The sequence below is a fragment of the Equus asinus genome, chromosome 5, assembly GCF_041296235.1.
Source record: "Equus asinus isolate D_3611 breed Donkey chromosome 5, EquAss-T2T_v2, whole genome shotgun sequence".
Classification (NCBI taxonomy): domain Eukaryota; kingdom Metazoa; phylum Chordata; class Mammalia; order Perissodactyla; family Equidae; genus Equus; species Equus asinus.
In genome coordinates, this window is record NC_091794.1 from 96,071,741 (window position 1) to 96,095,539 (window position 23,799).

The following is a 23,799-nucleotide window of genomic DNA, read 5'->3' on the forward strand; positions in this document are numbered from 1 at the left end:
CTGAGATGGTATAGGTAAAGCTTGGCCGTAATAGGATCTTGGGAAGGGATAGCCCTCAGTCCCCACCCCCATGGGCCCCATGACCAGGGCAGAGCACAGCCCAGGAGGCCACAATTCCGAGCCCAGGAGAATGCTGTGCCTTGCTCTCAGGGCCCCTGCATGCACACACACAGACACACACACAGACTCCCTGGGCAACAGCTAACCCCTCCTCCCCTCCTCTCATCAGATCTCCTTAAATCGTCCTTCACAGTCTTCTTCACTCCCTGACCTGTTCCTCAAATAGCTCTTGGGAGGCAGCTGTCCCTGCTGCCAGGCCAGACTCTCTGCGGAATTTGAGCCATCTCTATAGGCTGTACCCAGAGTCAAGCCCAAGGTCGGGCATCAGGGCCCTGCCTCCCTCTGTCCACCCATCATTCCATCACTTCCTCCAGATCCCTGCCCCCAACTCTAGCAAGAACAGCAACTCCAGGATCCACCTGCCTTCCTCTTGGCCCCCAGGCTCCAGCAAGCCTCCTACTAAGAGCATCCGTTCACTGCCACTACCACCCTTCCCCGGCTCTCATCTCCATAGCAACCGCAGTGGTCCTAGTGGAAGGCCCTGGGCTGGGAAGCAGGAGCTCTGGGTTCTAATCCTACATCTTCCACTGACTCTCTTCCACTGTGACCTTGGGCAGCCCCATGGCCCTCTCTGGGCCTCGCTCAGGAAGGGCCTTTCCAGGGACCAGTGTCATGTCATGGCTTCAGGCTAGCTAAGTGAGTATGCCTCAGTTTCCTCATCTGTATGAGAGGATTCTAATGGCACCAACAGACAGGGCTGTTGTGAGGACTAATCAGGTTAATAAGCAGCACATGGCATGCGCTATCTGAACAAAGCTGTTCTTATTGTTCTCTGATGGTCTGTGTCATCATCATCTTGGATTTCACCCTTAAGCCCCCAGGTGGCTCTCTTAGCACTGCCCCTTCCCCTGCCGGCTCCCCCTGACCCCACCAGAAATCCCAGTCTGGCCAGCCTCAGCCTCTGTGAAGACAGCGTGTGATCCTGGCAGTGAGTGTGGGCAGAGGAAGTAAACCACCATTTATTAAGCACTGACATGTGTCAGGCTCAGGCTGAGGGCTTTGTTCATGTGAACTCACTTATTCAGAACCCACCACCGTCAGGTAGGGATCACTGTCCCCATTTTACCAACAAAGGAACTGAGGCACAGAGAGATGAAGCCAAACGGGGAGCCATTAATAGACCAGGACTTGAACCCACACCCAAGCTCGTGCCTCTAAAATCTAGGAGGAACACGGGGTCTGAACCTTCTCAAACTCCATTTGCTCTGGGTTTTCAGCTTACCTGGGGAAGGATGCTGGCTTCGATTCGGAGATCTTTAAAAGTAAGGAGGCTGAGGGAGGGACGGGCCTTCGGGGAGGAGGGTGTCTGGTATTCCTCATCAGGTGTCCCCACAGCCCCCTTTAGAATATAGTCACCCATTGCCCACAAAGGGATATCCACATGGGGTTTGCCTGTGAGCTATTAACACTTGCAGACTGGCTTCTGCGGGTCCCAAGGTACCGGAGAGCTGCCCCTAGCTCCTGAACTGTGCAGTGGCCGAAACTGAGTGGGAAAGGCAAAGCCAAAAAGACAAATGGGCATGACGTTTGGCTATTTGCTATTTTGGCTCATCTGGTCCCCACCTAGATGAATCTCTTCACCCACCCCCCAGGACCAGGCTCCTCTTCTCATTAAGCCCACCTTAGGAACTTTGACTTCTGACCCAGAGGGGTGGGGACACTCCCGTCTAAGCCCCAGGCTAGGCTGGCGGCCTCAGAAGACTTCTGCCCTAAATTTCTGTTCCCACTCCAGGACTAATGTTTGGGCCCAGTGTGGAATTCACATCGGTGCTGAAGCCAGTCTTTGCCCGTGAGAAGGAATCCTTCTCTCTGTCCTGCTTCTTTTCGGAAGATGTCTTAGATGCCGAGCAGAACATCCAGTGGTTCCGAGATGGTGAGGACCCAGTCCTGGCCCCCAGCCTTCAGAGGCAGAGGTGGAAGCCAGAGAGAGGTGGAAGTCAACCCTGGGACCCCCCCACCCCCTGCCACCAGCACAGCTGAGTTATGGATGCTGAAGAGGCAGAGGGACAGAGGGAAGCAGAGCATAGCCTGCTCAAGTCACCCTACAAAGGGTCACCAAGCACCCAGGTGTCAGGCCCTGTGCTGGGTGCAGGTAGGCACAGACATGCCTGAGCCTAAGGGGCTCTCCATCTGGGAGGAGGGAGGAAACCAAAGCATGGTTGTAGCCACTGCTCACTGCTGAGAGCCTGCAGTGGGCAGGCACTGGCTCGGCCCTTTGCATCTATGGGATCCTCATCACCCAAGCTGCAACGAGAAAAGAGGCCAAGGCCAGGAGGCAGGATGGCACGAGGAGTGTCAGGGCAGGTTGTGACTGTTGCCTAGGGCTTTTCAGAGTCAGGAAGTGGGTGCAGGGGCATAACTGCTCCTGCTGAGTGGAAGGCCTCTGGGGAGGTCATGGGCAAGGCTGGAGAAGGCTGGGCAGCTCAGGCAGGAAGAGGCGGCCCAGCCAGGGAGAAGGACAGCTGGACCTCCCGCCCCATCCGTGACCAGGCCGGCAGCCAAGGGACAGGAGTACGCTCCTTGCTCACCCGTGCCCCGCAGCTCTGAGCTGGGAGGCTGCACCTGCCGATGCAGAGTGGGGAGGCCCTGCGGAGCCAGAGAAACAGCTGCACTATCGAGGCTGAGATGTTTTCCCAAAGCTGTCGATCTTCCAGAATAGACGTGCTGACAGGAGGGAGGGGCCTTTGAGTGGACAAAGAGCGGGGTGGCCCCGGGGCAGGGCCACTCCCTGAGCCCCAGAGCCCCTTCACTGAGTCCCCATCCCTCTCACTAAGGTCCCCTCAACTGAGTCTCCGCTCTCCTCACTGACCCCTACCCCCTCAGTGAGCCCTCCGCCCTCCTCACTGACACCCCAACTCTCTCAATGAGTCCCTCACCCCTTTCCTGAGCCCCCACGCCCCTCAACAAGCCCCTACTCCTTTCATTAAGCTCACAATCCCCACCCACTGAGCCCCCAGCCCCCCAACAGAACCCCTGACCCTCACACAGGGCCCCATCTCTCTTATTCCCACTTCCTCACAGAACCTCTAACTCCTCACTGAGCTGCCGACCATGTCCCTAGACCCTCATTTCCTCTTTGAGCCCCCGCCCCTTCCCTGGGCCCTGTCCCACTGACCAAGCTTCTGCAGACGAGAGTCCAGCGGCCACCTTGGCAAAGCCCTAGACGTCACCACCCCCACCCCAACTGCCCAGCTGAGCCCCAGGCCATAACCACACCAGCCACGCCTCTGTCTCGAGTGTCTGTGGGTTCCCAGGTGAGGCCAGGATCCCCCACAAGCTCATACCAGACCTCTTCCCTCCTCAGGGAGGCTCCTGAGGTCCTCAGAACGCTGGCACACCCTCTATGCAGACCGCCAGGCATCCCTGAAGGTGTCCTGTGCCTACAAGGAGGACGAGGGACTCTACACGGTCCAGGTGCCTTCGCCCTTTGGGACCCGGGAGCAGAGCGCCTATGTGTTTGTGAGAGGTGAGAGGGTGGGGTGGGGATGGGGGCAGCTGGAACCCAGACACCGGGGCTCTGCCCTTGACCGATCTGCTGTGGGACCTTGGGCAAGTGCCCACTCCTTGGGGCCTCAGTTTCCCTGCTATAAATGGGGGTGTTGGGTTAGAGTCTCTCTAGGAACCCCTGTGGCATCCTGTGACCCTCCCGAAGGACAGGCTGAGAGTCGCAGACTTGGTGAGGGCTAGGGAGGGAGGGCTGAACATGGGCTGAGGTGGCTCTGGTCCCTGGTTGATTTCTGCCTCCTGGTTTGCCACTCTACCAGCTGGGTGATCAGAGGCAAGTCACTTTTCCTCTATGAGACTCAGTTTTCCCTGCTACAAAGTGGAGGTTTGCTCTGGGGCTCCGAGATTCATTATGTCAATTGTTCAGGTGTGTGGTATAGATGGGCTCCTAATAAATGGTACTCCCACCAGCCCCCAGATGCTGTTGTTTAAAAGGAGGAGGCTATTATTCAGGTCCTTGTCCTCAGATCAAAACTGAACCCCTGGAGGGTTAATGAGAAGAAGATGTTGGGCACGAGCAGGAGGGAGCTTGTTGCCAAGTGGACCCTGACGGGAAGAGCATCCTCATTCCCCTCGTCTCTCCCCACCCTCCACCCCACATTTTAGATGCTGCAGCTGAGAAGCCAGGGGCCCCAGGCTCCCCTCTGAATGTCCGATGCCTGGATGTGAACAGAGACTGCCTCATCCTGACATGGACCCCGCCCAGCGACACCCGGGGCAGCCCCATCACCGGCTACTCCATCGAGCTGTGAGTCCACCTCTTGAGAGGCAGAGCCCCTGTGAGTAGATGGCTCTGTGAAGACCACAGAGTGGGGACCACAGGAAAGAGGCGGCCCCATGCCTCTCTTCAAAACAGGGCAGGGGGTAGATTGTGTTGTATAATGTAGGGGTGATAGAAGGGCGTCCCCTGATACTTGGAGTTCCACCCCTGGAGTCAGCCATGGCCCTCTGGATGCTTTACAGCAAGAGCTGACCCTGTGAGGGCAAATAGTAAGTACTTGAAACCTGAGCACATGTGATTTGCTGGCTACTTTCCTCCCTGAGTGACAACTGACCCCAGAGGGAGGGGCACACCAGGAAGAAGAGGGCCCTCCTCCTTCACGTGCTGCCAGCTCGAGGCCCTAGTTTGAGCTAACACCCAAGCCTGCCACTGATGTGGCTCGCAGCCTATGCACTGGAGCTGCACGCCTTGTCTCATCGAATGCCTACAACAACCCCTATCTAAGGGGGAGGGGGACTCTTAGTGCCCCATTCTGCAGATGAGGAAACTGAGGTACATGGGGCCATGACTTTGCCCAAAGTCACACTGCTCATTAGTGATGGAGTCAGGATTTGGATCCATATGTGACCAGCGCTCCATCCAGCCAGTAACACATACTGGGGTACTGCCTGAAGACAGCGGTACCCAGAGGGCACAGAGAGCCCAGACTCTGAGGGTCAATCTGGAATGCACGCCGACTTTGGGAGTGGACAGCCCTCCAGTGAAATCCCAGCTCTACTCCTGAGCCGTGTGACCTCGGGCGGCTCCTCTCACTGACCAAGCCACAGATCCCCGTTTGTAGAGTGAAGGCAATCACACCTGACTCCAAGGACGGTTAGGATTAAAGGAGATGCTGGAAGGGAAGGGCACAGCACAGCTCCAGGCACACACAGAAGTTCCATGAAAGGCACTAGTATTTTGACTGGCATTGCAGTCACTGGAGGATGGCCCCCAACCTTCTGGAGCCCCGAGGGCAGGACTTTAATTGGCTGAGATGAGCTGGGCCTGCAGCCCAGGGCGGCGAATGGCCCTGGTGGAGGCTCAAACTGGGAAGGTGTGACTCACGGGCAGGGGCTGAAGCCAGGGCCTCTCTCCCACAGGTGCCAGGGCGAGTCTGAGCAATGGGTGCCCTGCCACGAGGCCCCCGGCGGGACCTGTCGGTGCCCAATCCAAGGCCTCGTTGAAGGCCAGAGCTATCGATTCCGGGTGAGAGCCATCAACAGAGCAGGCAGCAGCCTCCCCTCCAAGGCCTCAGAACCAGTTGTCATGGGCGACCATGATGAAGCCCGGAGGAAGACAGGTGGGCACAGAGGCCATGAAGGGACATTCTAGAATATCAGTCAGGACGCACTCAGGACTGCCTCACACAGGAGATAGGAGGCGCAGCCCCCATTCCAAGCCCTATTCCAAGGGGGAGACACAGGCAAGCCCCCAGGAACCCCTAGTATGATGGAGGAGACACCGCTTCAGGAACCCCCAGTCTGCTGGAGGGAATACAGCGCTGTCCTTAGGAACTCCTAGCCTGAAGAGGGGGTGGGGTACAGCTAGCCTGACGGAAGAAACACAAACATGACCACAGAAGATGCCAGTCTGAGGGAGGACCACCTTCTTCAGATGCTCTTAATCTGAAGGAAAAAAACAGCCCTGCCTCAGGAGCCCCCAGCCCAGGGGGGAAGGAAGGGGACACAGCCCTCACAGCCCTTAGGAGTCAACCCAACTTGGGTTTGCCTCCCAGCTCCACTGTGCCTTAGGTACCTGACCCCAGGCACATCGCTTCTCCTGTCTGTTCCCATTTGTCCCAAGAGGACAGAGCTTAACTCAGGGTCTGAGAGCAGCAGTGCTCCACTTCAGACCCCTGAGAATACCAGGGCCCAAAAAGGACCTGAGGATACGCAGCAAGGGGCCGAAAGGCCAGGACTGGGAACGGGGGAGGAACCGGCACCCAGAGTGGGGCCAGCCCTGCGCTGATCCTCCTGACCTGCCTCCGCACACCCTGCACCCCTACTTCTCCCTCAACTGCTCCATTCTCCGCCCTAGAGATCCCGTTTGATCTGGGAAAGAAGATCACGGTCAGCACAGATGATTTTGAAGGTACATGTGAACCCCTGACACTTTGCCTCAAGACTCCAGCCCCCTTGATGGTTCTGGAAACTCTGGGACTCACACCGGCAAAGAACCAAAGCTGTCCATGTGCAGGTGTGGGGTGGTGAGGGCGGGCGGAGTCTAGTCGGAGGAAGCCAGAGTACTCAGGTGACTGCGGCTCGTCTTGCTGTAACCCTCCTGGAGGAAGCACTTTGGGGAAAGTCTTGGGCAGGACATTGAGAGACCCGGGTTCTGGCCCCAGCTCTGTCCTGCCTTGCTGGGTGAACTGGAGCAAGTTCCTGCCCCTCTCTGGGCCCCAATTCCCTTCTCTATGAAATGAGGGGCTGAGATTAGGGGTCTCTGAGGGCCAACCCATCTCTGACTCTGACTCAGATGACTCTGATTCTAGAGTTCGTGACCATCCCCTCACCCCCAACCAATGTCCACGCCAGTGAGATCCGTGATGCCTACGTGGTTCTGAGCTGGGAGGAGCCGAAGCCCCGAGGCAAAGCCCCGCTGACATACTCCCTGGAGAAGGTACAGAGACCCAGAGGACCCCAGCCCCAGGCTAGCCTGAGAAAAAGACGTGCTGTGGGCCAGGCCAAGGAAGCACTGAGAGACCCCGGGCAGTGTTCCCTGGGGAGGCCTTCAGAGAACAGGAGAGAATTCCCTGCCTGGAAGGGCCTGAGCATGTCCCTGCTCGGAGGCTGTGGGATGGATTAAATGACCTTTTGAACTTAGCTCCAGCCCTGAGAGGCCAGTTACTCCTGGCAGTTCCTGAAGCTATTGATGGAATAACAGACACAACAACGACAGTAAGATCCACTGTTTCCTGGGTACCTCCCTGCCCCCGAAGTCTGGCTGGCATTGGGTCACACATCAAGTCAAGCACCTATTCTTGGCCAGGATGACGTTGGGAGGGAAGCTGGGCTGGTACCCACCAGCCAGGGTCATCACCCTGCGGCACTCACCGGCTTGGGTCAGGGGTTGCACTCGGAGGCAATTCTCACAAAGACAGAGTGGGGGCAGGTGTCTGGGGAGGAGTGGATTTCACAGTGGAGGGGAGGCATCAGCACAGTGCCTGGCACATAGTAGGTGAACAGGACAGGTTTAATAACTGCATGAATAAGAAAGCTCCAGGCAGGAGTCTCTGGCTCTGATTGTCCACCTGGGCCCCTCCTTACACACTCACAGGGGACCCTATTTCTCCGACACAGGAAAGCTATGGAAAACTGAGGACTTGTTCCGTGAGGCTGTAGAGTGTAATGGTGAAGACCTCGGAGTCAGACTGCCTGGGTTCAAATCTCATCTCTGCTTCTTACTCGCTGTGTGACCTTAGACAAGACATTTAGTCTCCCTGTGCCTCAGTTTCTTCTTCCGTAAAATAGAGATAATAATTTACACACCTTATAGGGTTAATATGAGGATCAAATTAACTAAAGTACATCAAGACTGAGGGCAGAAACTGGCAGTAGGCGCTCAGCAATGTTCACTGGCTTTTGTAGCAATTTCTTGGCCTACCTGTGTTCCAGGCTCCTGACAGCTGGGTGGGCCCTGGGAAGGGAAAACACGGGGTGGGGGGGCCAGTTGGTCCCCCTTGGGACTTCTAGGTCTTAACTCTCAATGCCCAGATTCAGCAGAACTATCCTCTGGGTTCCTAACTCAGCTGCATCATCCTCTATCTGCCCACAGATGCAGGATTTGTGGCTGCTTTGGGGGCCCCTGGCCCTGTGGAGAGTGAGCAGGTTTGGGGGCAGAGACACCTGAGCTTAAATACCAAGTCCACCAGTTACTAGATGCACAACTTTCAACCAAGTTAACAAAACTCCCTGACCTGAGTTTCCTCATCGGTGGGGAAATTAACACCTACTTTGTAGGGTAATTGTGAGAATTCATCCATTCACTCATTTATTCCTCCCACAAACATAGATTGAGCACCTGCCATGTGCCAGTCCTGTTCTCAGGCCTGGGGCCTCGGCAGTGGATAAAACAGACAAACCCCTGCTTTGTGGAGCTGAGATTCCAGTAGGCTGTGGGGAGACCAATGATAAAGAAGATAAATCAGTAAAATATTTAGCACTTTAGCTAGTGGTAGAGTAAGGAGAGAAACAGAAATCAAGAAGGGGATTTGAAGCGTCGGGAGGAGGGGTTAGATGCTGGGGGAGGCCTCCCCAGGAAGGTGAGTTTTGAATAAAGGCCTAAAGGAAATGAGGAGCCAGCCAGGAGATTTCTGGGGGAAGAACATTGCAGGCAAAGGGATTAGTGAGTGAAAGGCCTGGAGGTGGGAGTTGGGCCTGGCGCCATCTGGCGCAGCAGGGGCCACGGAGCATGGTGGGTGGACAAAGGGGGGCATGGAATGTGGCCAGAGAGGTAGCAGGGGGTCAGACCATGGAGAGGCTTTTGCTCTGAGGGAGACGAGGGCCGGGGAGGGTTCTGTGTAGACAGGGATGCGATCTGACTTGTGTTGTAAAAGGATCCCTCTGACCATCATTTGGAGGAAAGACTGAACCAGTTTAAAGGCAGAAGGAGGCAGACCAGTTAGGAGGCTATTAAAATAACTCAGATGAGAGATGCTGGTGGCTTGGATCAAGGTTGTGGCAGGGGACATGAGGATAGTAAGTCATGGTTGAATTCTGGATAAATTTTGAAGGGGGAGTAAACTGGATTTGTTGATGGAGCATATTTGGGGTGTGAGGGAAAGAGTCAAGGATGGCTCCAAGGATTTGGGGCTGAGCAGCTGGAAGGATGGGTACCACTAACCCCATGTGGGCAGGTGTTGGGGTAAGATCCACAGTCAGGCTCAGAACGTGTTGAATGTGAGCTCGCAGTAGGCCTTCAGGTAGCGATGTCAAGGAGGCAGGTGAATCCACACCTCAGGTGTTCAGGGGCCACCTGGGCCAGGGATGGAAGTTAACGAGAGCAGGTATGGGAACTGCCAGCCCAGAGCCAGGCCCAGGCAACCGCTTAACCAATGTGAGTTTCTCTCCTTTGTCACAGTCGGTCATAGGGAGTGGCACCTGGGAGGCCATCAACTCAGAAGCTCCTGTGAAATCCCCAAGATTCGCCCTTTTGGATCTGGAGAAAGGAAAGTCGTATGTCTTCAGAGTGCGAGCGATGAACCAGTATGGCATGAGCGATCCCTCAGAGGCCAGCGAGCCCATCGCCTTGAGGGGGAAGCCAGGTACTTGTGTGATGCAGGAGATGGGGGCACGCCATGCTGTCAGCATCCAGGGGTCAGCACCCCACGGCTGCAGGGACAGAGCCGTGCCCACTTCCCTGTTCCTGACCCCTTCCACCTATCATGAAGCTGAGAAGCAACATGATCTCAGGCCTGTAAAGTTTTAGGACATCAGGAATCACATGTCTTTGGGTTCACGGAAGAACAGACATTTTTTCCAGATCAATAATTCACAGGTTGCAGATTCCAGCTGGTCCAGCACAGGAGCTGATTGTGACCAAGTGGTCCCTCAGTTCTAAAGGTCTCCGACCGGCACCCGATCCTGCCTCATGCAGCCAGGAGTGAGCCTCCTGAGCAGGTCACCTGCCCACTCCCTGGTTGGGGTTGAGCTGTCCTACTCTGAGCCACAGCTCAGCAAGTGGGGCGCTGTTCATCTGCAGCACACATGGGCCTGGGTGAGTCATTCCTGGAGTTCTCACCTGCCAAACCCATCGTTCTGAAGGCCTGGTTATTGCTCCCACTTCCAGCTCCTTCCTGAGTCTCTCAGCTGCAGCTCCATCCTGGTCCCAGGTTCCCAGAGTTCCCTCTCTCCTCTGAGGCCTCTGGATTCTGGGACTCTTCCCTTTTTGATAAGATCATGTGAGATCAGAAGGTACCTTGCAGCTGCCATCACCAACTGGTCCTTTAAGGAACCCAGCTGCAGCATTCCCCATCCAAGAAAACCCTGATATTCTGGTCTGTTAACATCTAGGCTTGATTTGGGGGCCTGGCCAGTGAGCAGTTTGCAGTTGGATGTGGAAGTCTCTGGACCACAAGGCAGCCTTGGGGCAAGGTTCTGGTAGAGTTCAGAAAAGGAAAGGAGTGGGGGGGGGGGAGGAAAAAAGAAAGGCATTTACTTGTATTATAAAAGTAAAATTATTATACAAAAATTGGAAAATACAAAAAAAGCAAGAGAGAAGGAAAGAAGGAGAGAAAGGAAAGAAGGGAGACAAGGAGGGGGGGAGGGAAAAGAATGTCGCTACTCCCATGAGTCCACTGCCCAGGGGTAACCCACTCTGAGCATCCAGGTGCCTGGGCTTCTGGCCTTTTGACCACATGTATATCAAGGCATCTTTTTGAAAGTAAGATCAAACCATATGTAGAGCTTTGCATTCTACTTTTAAAAATTAACATTGTATCACAAACATTTCCCAGGTCATGAAATCCTCCTTGAAATCATGATTTTAGTATCTGAGGACTACTCCACACCATAGATACCCTCAGCTCAAGCTCTTGCCCTTGGGTAGAATCAGGTCTCTCGGGCACATGGGGACCCTGAGTGGCTTCCTTCCGGTCTCTCCCCTCCACCCAGCCTTCATCCACTGTCACACTGTCTTCAACCTGAGAGGCTGAAGTTGCTGACAGAACCTTCCTGAGGCCACAACCTCAAGTCTGTTTTCAGCACATCCCCTGGGGCAAGAGCAGAGCCTGGCTCAGAGTAGGCACTCAATAGATACTGGATTACGTTGGATGGATGATGAGTTCAGCCTTTGCCTGTTGACGTTGAGGCCACCACCAGACTCAAGAAGAGGTGTCCAGGGGGAAATGGAATATGATGCTCCAGAATTCAGGAGAGAGCAGGGCTGGAGGTAAAGCCTGGGGAGTCACCTGCAAAGAGGTGAGTGTTAAAGGCATGGGAATAAGCAGACCCTTGAAATGAGAAAACAGGAGAAAAATGGGGCAAGTCAAGGAAAAGAAGCTTGAAGGAGTTCCACATTTGGTGACAAAATGAAGACGAGGAGCCACTGAAGGAGGTATAAGGAGTTCAAGAAGTAAAAAGAGAACAAAGAAGATCCTGTACCTGCCATCCATCCATCCATCCATCCATTGATTCGTCCATTTGTCCATCCATCCATCTACCCATCCATTCATCCATCCATCTTTTCATCTGTCCATCTGTCTATCCATCCATCCATCCATATGTATAGACATACATTCGTATGTCCATCTGCTCATCTGTCCATCTATCTGTCCATCCATCCATCCATCTATCCATCCATCCATCCATTTATCTGTCTGTTCATCATCCATTGATTCATCCACTTGTCCATCCTTCCATTCATCCATCCATCCATCTATCTGTTCATCCATCTGTCCATCTGTCCATCTATCCATCCATTTGTCCATTCATCAGTCCATCTATCTATCCATCCATCCATTCATCCATCCATCCATTCACCCATCCATCCATCTATCTGTTCATCCATCTGTCCATCTGTCCATCTATCCATCCATCTGTCCATTCATCAGTCCATCTATCTATCCATCCATCCATCCATTCACCCATCCATCCATCCATCCATCCACCTGTCCATCTGTCCATCCATCCATTCATCCATGCATCCATCTATCCATCCATTTATCCATGCATCCATCCATTAGTCCATTCATCCATTCATCCATCCATATATCCACACATCCATCTGTCCATTTAACAAATCACGGCAGTCCCCACTTAAAGAGCATAGTCTCAGGGACTGATGAAAATCAATAGAGAAGTTTCAAGGAAAGAAAATCAAGTTTCCTAGAAATTGAAGATAAAAAACTAAGAGAAATTGTCAGATTTGGTGACTTCTAATAGAAAGAAAGGGATTATAAGCATTAATGAATGGGGATTTTCGAGAGGAAGTAAAGACGTTTAGAGGTAAGAGGGGAGAGGACTTTTAGAATACAAGAGTCTGGAGCATACGTCTGGGATGAGGAAAGAGCTGCACAAAGCCCCAGGGCATTTCTGGAATCCATGTTCCCCTCTGATTGCTGAGGGGCCTCCTCCCTGCCTTTCTCCCCAGCCCTCCCCCTCCCTAGCCTGCCAGCAGTGTGTAACTGAGCATCCTCACTCAACCCACATTTCTGTTTTTCAGCCACTCTCCCTCCTCCAGCTCAAGTTCAAGCTTTCCGAGACACGCAGACCTCTGTTTCCCTGACCTGGGATCCTGTGAAAGACAGCCCAGAGCTCCTGGGTTATTACGTCTACTCCCGGCAGGCAGGATCCTCCGAGTGGCAAACCGTTAACAACAAACCCATCCAGGGCAACAAGTGAGTTTGCCGCACCCCTTCCTGCGCCAGGGCATCCTCAAAGGAGGGGCCATAATAATAACGAAGGCTGCAGTTCACAGTATGGTTGGGCACTGGGCACTATTCTAAGCTCTTTTCATATATTAGGTCATTTGGTTCTGACTGCAATCCTATGAGCTTAGGACTATTATTTTTATTACCATTTTATAGTTGAAGAAACCGAGGCAGAGAATGGTTAAGTAGCTTGCCAAAACTCCCTTAGCTAGTAAGTAGAGGACTTGACCCAGATGGCCTCTTTTTCAGCCATCACTTGCTTGGGGCATGCGGTTTGCAGACAGAAGTGACTAACTAGGTCTCGTTCCCCCAGGAGCTTAGAGACAGAGGTAGAGGGTGCAGAGCAGCCAGCAGACTTTGGGCCTAGGGAGGCCTGGCTTCAGGCTCTGCACCCACCCTTCACCTGCCCGGTGTCCCTGCACAGAGACTCCCCTCTCTGAGCCTCAGCTCAGACTCCCATCCTCTTGCCTTTCCAACTCCCACCCCCTCTGAGGTCCCTCCTCACTCAGTGGCCCTGGTCCTTGCAGGCACGGTGAGCCTCAAGGCTCCTGGGCTCATGACTTCTCTCAGGTGTGAGGCTCTGTCAGGTAAAGGGCTCAGGTGGTGACACCCTCCCCTTCCTTTCCATTGGACGATGGGCCAGACCCTCAGCACACCTGGCTGGGCTCCCCTCACCCTGGGCCATGACCCCCAAGATCTTACCCAGAAGAAGGGACAGGACCTTGTGCCCCACCAGTCTTTGACGCCATAGAGTCAGCTGAGCAGAGTCACGCATAATTTGTTAGTGCTAAAATTCCCAAGTTGGAGAAAAATCGGGTTTTTGACAAATTAGCTCGGAGTCCAGGTCATCCCTGGAATAACATCTCTCCCCTGACTTGCATTCGGTGTGCTTCCCCGAGTGGGGACAGAGGTTGAGGGAGAGTCACATGACGGGAGTGGCATACCCAGGGAACATGTCACATGTGGGGGGTGGCATGCTCCTGTGCTATGTCCAGAGAACTTGTCACACGTGTGCATGTTGTCTATTGCATGTGTCATGACTGGAAAGAGGCCGAACACTACTGCCCAGGAATGCTGCCTGGGCTGATGGTGTAAGGGGGCTCAGCTGGGCTGTGGTGGTCCGGTTCAATGCTGTATCGCTGGGTCCTCTAGAACCTGGCTCACAGGAGATGCTCAAAAAATGTCTGAATGGATGGATGGATGGATGGATGGAGGGGTGGGTGGATGGGTGGGTAGATAACGAATGGGCAGGTGCTGTGCTGGGACTCAGGAGACCTGGGCTCCAGTCCAGGCTGTATTCCTATTTGCATGCTCTTGGCACACCTCTTTCTTCCTGGGGGAGCAATTCCCTACCTGTAAAATGAAGAAACTGACAGTTTGACCCATAAGGGTCCCTCCAACATTCCAACGTTCAACTTCATCCTCATCTCCAAAGCAGGGGTAAGCAACAGTGCCTTCCTCCGAGGGAGTTGTGGCGAGCACCTGAGCTTACATAGAGTATATGGAAAGTGAGTGCTAGGCAAGCGTGTGTGGCTGTCATCATCGTCGTCATCGTCATCCGTTGTCAACAGGGGCCGGCTGGGGAGTCACCCCCAGCCTCACCTCTTCAGGTGCTGCCTGAGCACCATTCCCTCAGTGCTCCATCCCTCTCACAAGGGCATGTTCCCCGTTAGATGTACATGTCCCTGAGTGGGGTCCTTGACGGGCCTTGACGCTGTGTCAGCCATCGACACCTGATTGAAGTCCTCGAGTCTCCTCGGGGTCCACTGGCTGAGAGAAGCTCCCTGTAGAGCAAGATTTGCTGCAGGAAAATGTGGAGAAGTGAAAAGAGAGAAAGAAGTCCACAGTTTGGGCCTTATCTAGAAGGGACAGCATGAGAAGGACATTTTCCTCTAATCAGAGTGTTCTTGTATGTCTCTGAGTGACAATTCTCTTTGAGGGTCTTTAAAAGGACTCTGTGTTTTAGAATCGCAGGATTTCCGCAGATAACAAGAGCCACTTGTTGTGTTTCAAGGACAAGGCCCAGAGTCCTGGAGATGTACCATCTAGCACAGTCCAGGGTTGGCTCCCTGGGCCTTCAATTGGTACCTTTCCCGGTGTACTTGCATTTTAACGCTGGCCTCTAGAGGAGCCACATTCCTTAAAACTGTGAGGACTTCATCCCTGTGGTGTAGCCATCACTCTGAGGCCAGGGGCAATGTCTTTAGGTAAGAACTGGCCCAGAACCCTCAGATCCTACCATGCTGGTGGCCGCTTATCCCACAAGCTTGTTCTAGAAAATTCAGGAATGTCCGTGAGCTGTTTGGCCATGCCTGAAGGCTGCACGTTTCTCTCCCAGATTTACAGTTCCCGGGCTGACGACAGGGAAGGAGTATGAGTTTTGTATCAGGTCTGTCAGCGAGGCTGGCGTAGGCGAGAGCTCAGCCCCCACCGAACCCATCAGGGTCAAGCAGGCTCTGGGTAAGTTTGAAGGGGCAGGTCCAGCCACAGGCCTCTGGGGACAGCCCTGGGCTGGGCAGAGAGCCAGGGGGTTTATAGGCCACTTCTTAGAGAGTCCAATCCCAGAGGCCAATGGGGACAAGCCCTCTGAGGGAAACTGGAGCTGACCCTGACCAGTTTTGGGGGAGAAAACTAGGGAGGAAGAAACAATGGCCTTAGGCCATGTGGTGAAGCCTGACCAGTTCTGAGCCCCAGGTTCCCCCAGGGGGTGGAGTTAGTGTCACCAGCAGGTGCCACTAGCTAAATTAGTGCCCCTGGAGCAGTGGCACCCACTGGAGGAGGCTTGTTGGCTCCCGCGGGCCCCACTGCCCTATCTGGTACCCCTAGGCAACAGCAGCCCTCGCCTCCTTGCCTCCCCATAGCTATACCATCTGCCCCATATGATTTCATCCTCCTGAACTGTGGGAAAAATGAAATGGTCATTGGGTGGAAACCCCCCAAGCGTCGTGGAGGTGGCAAGATCCTGGGCTACTTCCTGGATCAGCACGACTCAGAGGAGCTGGACTGGCACCCAGTCAACCAGCAGCCTGTCCCCACCCGGGTCTGCAAGGTAAGGCTGGAATATGGCCACCGGCCTGGTGGCCTGACTTGTGCAGGTGGAGACCAGAGGTCACTGTTGGAGCTTCTGAGGCTGAGAGAGGCCTGAGGTCCCCTTGCCTCGATAATCCAGCTCATTTTCAAGTGCAGACCCACTTGACCAGTCTGTTGAAAGCCCCCACAGACTTCCTGTTCTGACCCTGTCCCCCTGCGGCTGCACCTCTTCCCCTTTCCTCCCAAGCCTGGGCCTTCACAACCTGTGTTTCTGCTCTCCAAGGTCAGTGACCTTCAGGAAGGCCACTTCTATGAGTTCCGTGCCCGGGCAGTAAACTGGGCAGGTGTTGGCGAGATGTCGGCGCCCAGCAGCCTCTTTGAATGCAAAGAGTGGACAATGCCCCAGCCAGGTGAGCGTCCTGGAGAAGCCAAAATCCAGCAGCTGCCTTTGCCTCCTACCTCCCCAAGCCTAACCGATGAGATGAATGCCGCTGAGCTCTCTGTGCATGCAAGCTTGCTCTGTTGCTCCTGGACCCCAGACTTCTGGCCCCTTCCACCAGCCGACCCTGTAATCTCCGACACAGATAGTGTTAACCCTGCCTTAGAGGACCCCTGGCCTTGGCTATCGGCCGGCCCTGTACCCCTAGCACAAACTATCTTCCATTTCGACATACCATCTGAGCTCTGATTCTGGCCACAGACCCATCTCAAACCCCAAAAGCACACTGCTTGGCTGACCACTCATCCGAGTTTGCCCAGAACTTTCCTGGTTTTACTGCTAAAAGTCCCATGTCCCAGCCTTGGACAGACAGGGAGGGTTGGTCACCCTGCACACTGCTCCCACAACCCCATTAGCTTTCTCCCAAATGAGCCTATCGCCTTCCAACTAGAGAGGAAAGACCACAACCTGCCACCCTTCTGTTCAGCTCAGTTCCACTTTCTGCACAAAACCGTTCCCTGAATGGCAGATCATTACTATGTGATGCTTTGGACAACAACAATTATAAGCAACTAATATTCGCTGGGTACCGACGCTTTCCCTAAGTGATGTCACTAATGCCCACAGCAGCCCTCTACTACGAGAACTTCTTTACAGATGAGGAGACAGGAACATGGGGGCTAAGTAACTTGCCCAGAGGGCCCATGGCCTGAAAGGGTGGAGCTGGGACATGGACCCAGTGATCTGACTGTGGAGGTCGCACCTGCAGTCCCTACACTAAATGCTGAAGCAGCAAAGACAGCAGGATTGATGCTGTCTGGGACGGGATGGGATGGGAGGACGAAGGCTTCGGATGAGGCGATCCTAAGCACATTTTGAAGAGTTCACCCTACTTCAGGCCCAGACCAAGCTTTGTCCTGATGCCAAGGCCAGCCAGGTCCCCCCTATGCCCAGGGCAGGTGCTTCCAGGCCTGGTTGTGACTGAAAGACAGACAAGCTTGCGACTGACCACCTGGCTCGCTGCCCGACTGCCCATTTGGCCATCGGGCTGGCTGCCTGGCTGCCCAGCTCCTTCTCCACCCCATCTCCCACAGGCCCCCCGTACGACGTGCAGGCGTTTGAGGTGCGGGCCACCTCCCTGATGCTGAAGTGGGAGCCGCCACTGTACATCGGGGCTGGGCCTGTCACGGGCTACCGCGTCAGTTTCCAGGAGGAAGGCTCTGAGGAATGGAAGCCAGTCACCCCAACCCCCATCTCTGACACCCACCTGAGGGTGAGTCCCTGCCCCCTTCGTCTTCTGACCCTCCCTGAGCATTCCCTGCCACTGGTCAGGACAGGACTACAGAACACCAGAGCTGGAACAACCCTCAGAGATCACTGCCCTCAGTTAATGGCAGCAAAGGACCAGAGAGGGGGAGTGACTTACCCAGAGTCACACAGTGAGTCGGTAGTAGGTCTGGCTGGCTAGTAGTCTTAACCTGCTCCACACTGGGCAGACTCCTCCCTAAAAACTCACTTATAATTAGCGAGATACATCAGCATTTGGATAGGCACATTCTTTGAGCCAGGAATTCTGCTTCTAGGATAGAACTGTAGAGAAATAATTAGGCAAGTGTGCAAAGACCTAAGGACACAGATGCTCATTGTAGCATTGTTCATAAAGGCAAAAGTGAAAAACAACTTAAATATCCATCAGTATGGGGTTTGCTTAAACAAATCATAGTGTATCCTTGAAGTGGAATCCTGTGCCGGGGGTATAAAGACTATGGGAGTTTAAAGAGTGGCAAGTGTAAGAATGAGCTAGACCTCCATGTATGCATTGACGTGGAAGCATATCCATCCTGAGTGGCTGAAAACAAAAAGCAGACTACGGAGCAGGATATTTCTATGTTAGAGAACATATAACATACATATATCACATTATCCCTATTGCACATTAACAAACAGACATGCAGATACATGTTTCTTAATTTAAATGAGTGACAAACTCTAAACTCCTTGGATAAATAAGAAATCTAGCAGAAGCCTTGGTGGTGGTTGTTTTAACATCCGCACACCTAGGAGAAAGGAAAGCACAAAATCCTCTCCTGGCATAACACAGACAACTCACAACTGTTTGTATATGTCAGAAAACAAACGTTTCAACTGAAACACTCTTAGCCAACGTGAATCACAACTCAGACGATCAGTCAGAATCACAGACTCCAGGTCCCCGGGGCCACTTTCACAGGCCGCAGCATCGTCTCTGAAGCCAGCGTGTCTCATGGGCCTCCTCTGTTTAGGGAACCTTTGTAGGGACGGTTCCATAACCTGGATTATATTGTACTTTCTGCAGGTCTAGGGAGGGAGGGGACATTTTCTCCAGCTCCTTTTCCTGAGGTATCTCTCACCAGTAGACAGGACGGCGTGCAGTTTTCGAGTCCCCACATTAGAAATTCCATTAGTTAGCACCAAGAGAAAAGACAAGAGGCTGAAAAAGACCAAAACAATGGGAAAGAAGAAGATACTAACAAACAGAATACGGTGCATGTCATGGTTCTACATGCTTTATGTGCATTTCAAAGTCTAAATGGATTTTTACAAAATTGTTAATTCTGGTCATCTCTGCAGCTAGGACTGCCGGGGGAGTTTTAACACTTCATTTTATATTCTTTTCTGTTGCTTTAATATTTTCCCCAACAAGTGTGTATTTCTTTTGTAATCAGAAAAAATAAAAATATTTTCATTTTGAAAAAATAACCTTAAGGCCACCTAAGACAGAACCAGGGAGGACTAGCCCTGGCCAGGGCAATGCTCTGAGATTCTGCAGTTTCCGCCTCCAGGAGGCCAGCCTCCCTGCAGTAGAGTCAGGCAGGGCTGGACAGCTGGCCCGAGAGAGCCACTCAAAATGGATGGTCCCTCTGCCTCTCCACGTAGGTTGGCCCAGGTCAGGGCGGGGCTGGCCTCAGTGACTTGGCACCACTTCCGCGTGTGGATGGTTGGCTGGCATTCACTCACTCAGTCATTCACTTAACACTTCTTGACGCGTACTTAGTGCCAGATCTGGAACTAGATCCTGGATACAAAAAGCTAAATAAGTCACAGTTCTCGGGTAACAGGCAATTACAATACTGAGGATTATACAATTGAGGGGGCTCCAAGGGATTCTGGGAGCTCCAAGGAGGAAGGTCAGAGAGCCTCCCCGGAATCCTCATGTCTGCCCGTGCTGAGCAGTGAAGGATGAGGAGGAGGGGAGGGAGTTCCAGGCAGAGGGCTCAGCAAGGCAAAGGCAGAGAGGCGTGAAATGACGTGATGAGTATGGGGACCCTGAGGGATCGTGCAGTGAAGGGGGCATGTAGAGGAGGAAGAGGACGGAGAGCTGAGGCCGGATTAGGAAGATTTTACCCTGAAGGCCACTGAAAGATTTAAGCACGATCAGATTGGCATCTTGGAAAGGTTGGCAGAGGGAACGGCAGACCAGGGAAGAAGGGTCTAGAGGCAGAGACGCCGCTTAGCGAACTGTTGGACTAATCTAGGTGGCGAGAACTAAAGCTTCAGTCAAGGCCGCGGCCAGGACATGGACAGGAGTGGCCACATTCAAGAAACCTTGGGGCCAGCCCCGGTGGCCTAGTGGTTAAGTTCAGTGCACTCCACTTCAACAGCCCAGATTTGGTTCCCGGGGGCAGACCTACACCACTCTATTAGCTGTCGTGCTGGCAGCCCACATAGTAAAAAACAGAGGGAGTTGGCACAGATGTTAGCTCAGGGTGAATCTTCCCAGCAAAAAAAAAAGAAAGGAACGTTGCGGAAATAAATGGGTGGAACTTGGTGATTGGATGTGCAGGGCTCGAGAAAAAGATGTCGAAGCTGATGCCCACACTTCTCTCTGGAGTAGTGAACGGAGGAGAGACACGGGGTGCAGGAAGGAAAGGGGTGCAGGAAGGAAGGGGGTGCTCTTGTTGGGAGGCTGATGATGAGTTCAGCTCTGAGCAGGTGGAGTTCCAGGGGTCCCTGGGCGTGGGAGATAATCCCAAAGGAGAGGCCCACTAAAACTGGAACTCAGGAGAGCAATGTGTCCCTAGGCTGTCCCCACCCCCAGTGCAGCCTGTGCCCTCCTGGGGTTCCACACATGCGTGGCTCCCTGCACCCCGTGGCCAGGGTTGCAAGAAGGGTGAGTCTTTGCCGTCCTCAGTGCTCACTCTTGCCTCCCACCTCTCCTCCCCCCAGATTTCTGACCTGCAGCCGGGGAAGACTTACGTGTTCCAGGTACAGGCCGTGAACTCAGCTGGTCCAGGACAACCATCCATGCCCACGGACCCCATTCTCCTGGAGGACAAGCCAGGTGGGGGCAGGCGGAGGGTGCCAGCACGCCGCTGCTGGGCTGTGCCATCGGAGACGAGTGGAGCTCAGAGGGGCGTCCGGAGAAGCAGGCGGATCTGCAGCTCTCTCCTCCCACTGCCTCCCACACTCCTCCCAGCTCCTCCTCCTTCTTGCCTGTTTCTCTCCCCATGCCCTACTCCTGTTTATTTCTCTGAGATCTCAAGATATGAACATATCTTTTCCTTAAAATTTGATGAGATCTTCCATTTGTTCAGAAGCCAGGTTCATAAACTCATACAACTCTTTGTGGATATCTAAAATGATACCCAGCCCCATTTCGGATACCGCAGGTGGCTTTGTGTGTCTCGCAGTCACAACCCCTGAGGTCCCCTCCTGCCTCACACACCGGATGCAGGTCCTTACACTGCCCTGGCCTCCCGACAACCCTCAGAGGGGCCATGACTGTCCCCACTTTAGAACTGATTTTATTGTAGCTCAGAGAGGTTAAATGACCAGGTCACACAGTGTTAGTACATGACAGAATCACTCGTCTCCTAACTATAAAGCACGTTCTCTTTCCATTCTTTTAATTATTCACTCATTCGGCAAATATTTGGTGATGCCCACCTTGCCCTGGGGATACAGCCGTGGATGAGAGGCCAGGCACCTGTGCCAGTGCGGGGGAGGGGCACGTGGACGGCAGTGAACAAGCAGACAAGTTCGTGAAGAAAAGGATTCAGGATGTGATAAGTGCTACAAAGGAAACGAAACAGTGATATGGCGGGATGGGGGTCCCTTTAGCCAGAGTGGTCAGAGAGGGCTTCTCTGCGGAGGTGATGTTTGAGCTGAGAAGCAGCCAGATCATGCAAGGCCTTCGAGACCACAGCAAGGAGTCTGGGGTTTATTAGTTTATTCAAATGTAACGAGCAGCCGCTGGGAGGTTTAAGCAGGGGAGGGGCATGACCTGGGTCATTATTTACACATGCCCGGTACCCTCCGTTGCGTCCTGCCCGCAGATGCCCGGGAGATCAAAGTTGGTGTGGATGAAGAAGGCTTTATCTACTTGGCTTTCGAAGCCCCCGAGGCCCCCGACTCCTCAGAGTTTCAGTGGTCCAAGGATTATAAGGGCCCGCCGGACCCCCAGAGGGTCAGGATCGAAGAGGAAGTCAACAAGTAAGTGAGGGGAGAGGGGGCGGCACAGCCGGTCCACAGGTCCCAATGTTGTCAGACGAGTTCACAGAAACTCGCGGTGAGACCACCTGGCTGGACTCACAGATAATGGGTCTGAGAGGGGCTGCTTGGTCTCGTAAAGGATGCTGGCTGCCCCTTAGGGAGAAGTGAGGGGAGGGCACATAGGGGCTCAAATGGCGACATTCACTTGAAGATCCTTCTTCTGGCGGGAAGCGCGTGTGCCTCTGCGTCAGTGCCTCCCAGGAGACACACCGGACTTGGTTCTAGCCTGGGTGCCAGTGACTTGCTCTCGCAAGTTCTCTGGGCTCAGTGTCCTCATCTGTAAGGGGCTGGAACCACCTGATGTCAAGGGCCCCTGTCAAACACCCTCTGGTCTCACTCCCCCATCCCTGGCAGCTTCTCCAGCAGGAGATAAAGCCATAGCTCGAGCCCTGGGAGGAGAGACAGGGCAGCGTGGCCAGTAAGAAGATCCTGTGCCAGAAACTGGCTAACGGGGGCCCTTGAAGGTGCCAGGCTAGAGTTGTTCTGGGCAGGGGACGCCAGTGGGGTGTAAGGTGGTGGCTGCCCCTGCTTCCCGGCTTGGCTGGGGTCCCGGTGGGGTGCAAGACATCCAGAGCTGACCGAGACTCTCCAGCTCCTCTCAGAGCCTCTGCCCTCCCCTCTCTGCCAGATCCAAGGTCATCCTGAAAGAGCCTGGCCTCGAGGATTTGGGCACCTACTCAGTGGTGGTCACTGATGCTGACGAAGACATCTCAGCGAGCCACACGCTGACCGAGGAAGGTAATGCCCTGCTCCACTGCCCCCTCCCCAGAGAGACAGGCCCAGACTGAGTCCCAACACAAATGCCCCCAGAAGCAAGCAGGAAGCAACAAAACTGAGTAAAGCAGCGATTTCCAGAGAAGTCAGCCCTCACCCACCCATTCAGTCAGTCAGGCAGTGAACAAACATCTACTGAGCACCTACCATATGCCAGAACCTGTCCTAGGCCCTGGGGATTATACCAGTGAGCTCAACAGGCAAAAAGCCCTGTCTGGTGGGGTTCACATTCTTTCTTATCTCTCTTTCCTTTTTCTATTTTTGATAAACTCAAAGGTACCAGAATTATTTTTCTTCCCTCCATAAGCTAAGAAAAACAACAGTACAAGTGTAATGATAAATTACAAATAGCAGTTGGTCTGAGGAATGAAGAGGACAATAGGGAACAGTGGGGACTGTGGCAAACCAGAGAGTGGATACTAAGTCTAAAGGGTCATCCATGTTTGATGATTTAAACTGCACTGAAACCAGTGCTGATGACTGACAGTTCTGCTGTCTCCATAGCAACTGAGGACATAGCAACTGAGACCCTCGCATACTAGGACAGCATATTACAGGGTTGACAACGGGGCTCAGGAGCAGGTGGGCCTGGTGGACTTGGGAGGTGGACAGTGATGCTCACCCCACAGCATTGTGTGAGGACAAGTGAGATAATGCAGAGCCTGGCACATAGTAGGTGCTGCTCTCCAGAAGTGGCACTTGATCTCAGGGTGGCCTGCAGCAGCCCCCACAGTCCCCTTGGTGTCCCAGCACCAAAGCCCACAATGCTGGTCATCAACCGCTGGGTAGCCAAGTGACCCCAAGCTGAGGGGGGAGTGTCTTGGGACTTTCACCCAACATGGGCCCTAGGATGGCTCCCATGGACCCCACTGCCCCGGGTATTTCATTCTCTTTGGTTTCTTTCTCGTTCCTCCTGTCCCAGAGCTGGACAAGCTGAAGAAGTTGAGCCATGAGATCAGAAACCCAGGTAAGCTGCCCCACCACCAGCCTCCAGCAGCTCCCCCTGGGGGGTCCTGAGGAGAGCTGAGTCAGGCGGAGAGCCAGAAACCCGCCCAGGGGCCAGAGGCGGGGGCATCCGGTGCTGGAGGGCAGAGGCTCCAGCAGTCCACCAAGAGGAGGACAGTCCGCGGGGCAGAAAGGGGGTGCAAGGGAGGGCAGAGCGGATGGCTGCTGCTTCTTGGATTCCGGATCATCGAACCCTCTGCTTCCCTCCCCGGAGCAGGGGTCACAGACTTGGGTGCACATGGGAATTCCCCCCGGGAGCTTTGCAAA

At 53.9% G+C, this 23,799-nt stretch overlaps 1 protein-coding gene across 1 annotated transcript in view; it reads left to right on the plus strand.

Moving 5' to 3' along the window:
* The window catches only part of MYOM3 (myomesin 3), a 48,933-nt gene that overhangs the window by 12,207 nt on the left and 12,927 nt on the right, over positions 1 to 23,799 (plus strand). The window contains exons 8-24 of the mRNA XM_014855062.3: positions 1,338 to 1,382; positions 1,853 to 1,993; positions 3,425 to 3,586; positions 4,231 to 4,372; positions 5,485 to 5,684; positions 6,422 to 6,475; positions 6,876 to 7,003; positions 9,464 to 9,647; positions 12,545 to 12,719; positions 15,091 to 15,212; positions 15,614 to 15,801; positions 16,066 to 16,192; positions 17,316 to 17,494; positions 20,428 to 20,542; positions 21,537 to 21,693; positions 22,382 to 22,491; positions 23,450 to 23,494. Of these exons, the coding sequence (XP_014710548.3) occupies positions 1,338 to 1,382; positions 1,853 to 1,993; positions 3,425 to 3,586; positions 4,231 to 4,372; positions 5,485 to 5,684; positions 6,422 to 6,475; positions 6,876 to 7,003; positions 9,464 to 9,647; positions 12,545 to 12,719; positions 15,091 to 15,212; positions 15,614 to 15,801; positions 16,066 to 16,192; positions 17,316 to 17,494; positions 20,428 to 20,542; positions 21,537 to 21,693; positions 22,382 to 22,491; positions 23,450 to 23,494 (2,274 nt within the window). The remainder of the gene's footprint in view (positions 1 to 1,337; positions 1,383 to 1,852; positions 1,994 to 3,424; positions 3,587 to 4,230; positions 4,373 to 5,484; positions 5,685 to 6,421; positions 6,476 to 6,875; positions 7,004 to 9,463; positions 9,648 to 12,544; positions 12,720 to 15,090; positions 15,213 to 15,613; positions 15,802 to 16,065; positions 16,193 to 17,315; positions 17,495 to 20,427; positions 20,543 to 21,536; positions 21,694 to 22,381; positions 22,492 to 23,449; positions 23,495 to 23,799) is intronic.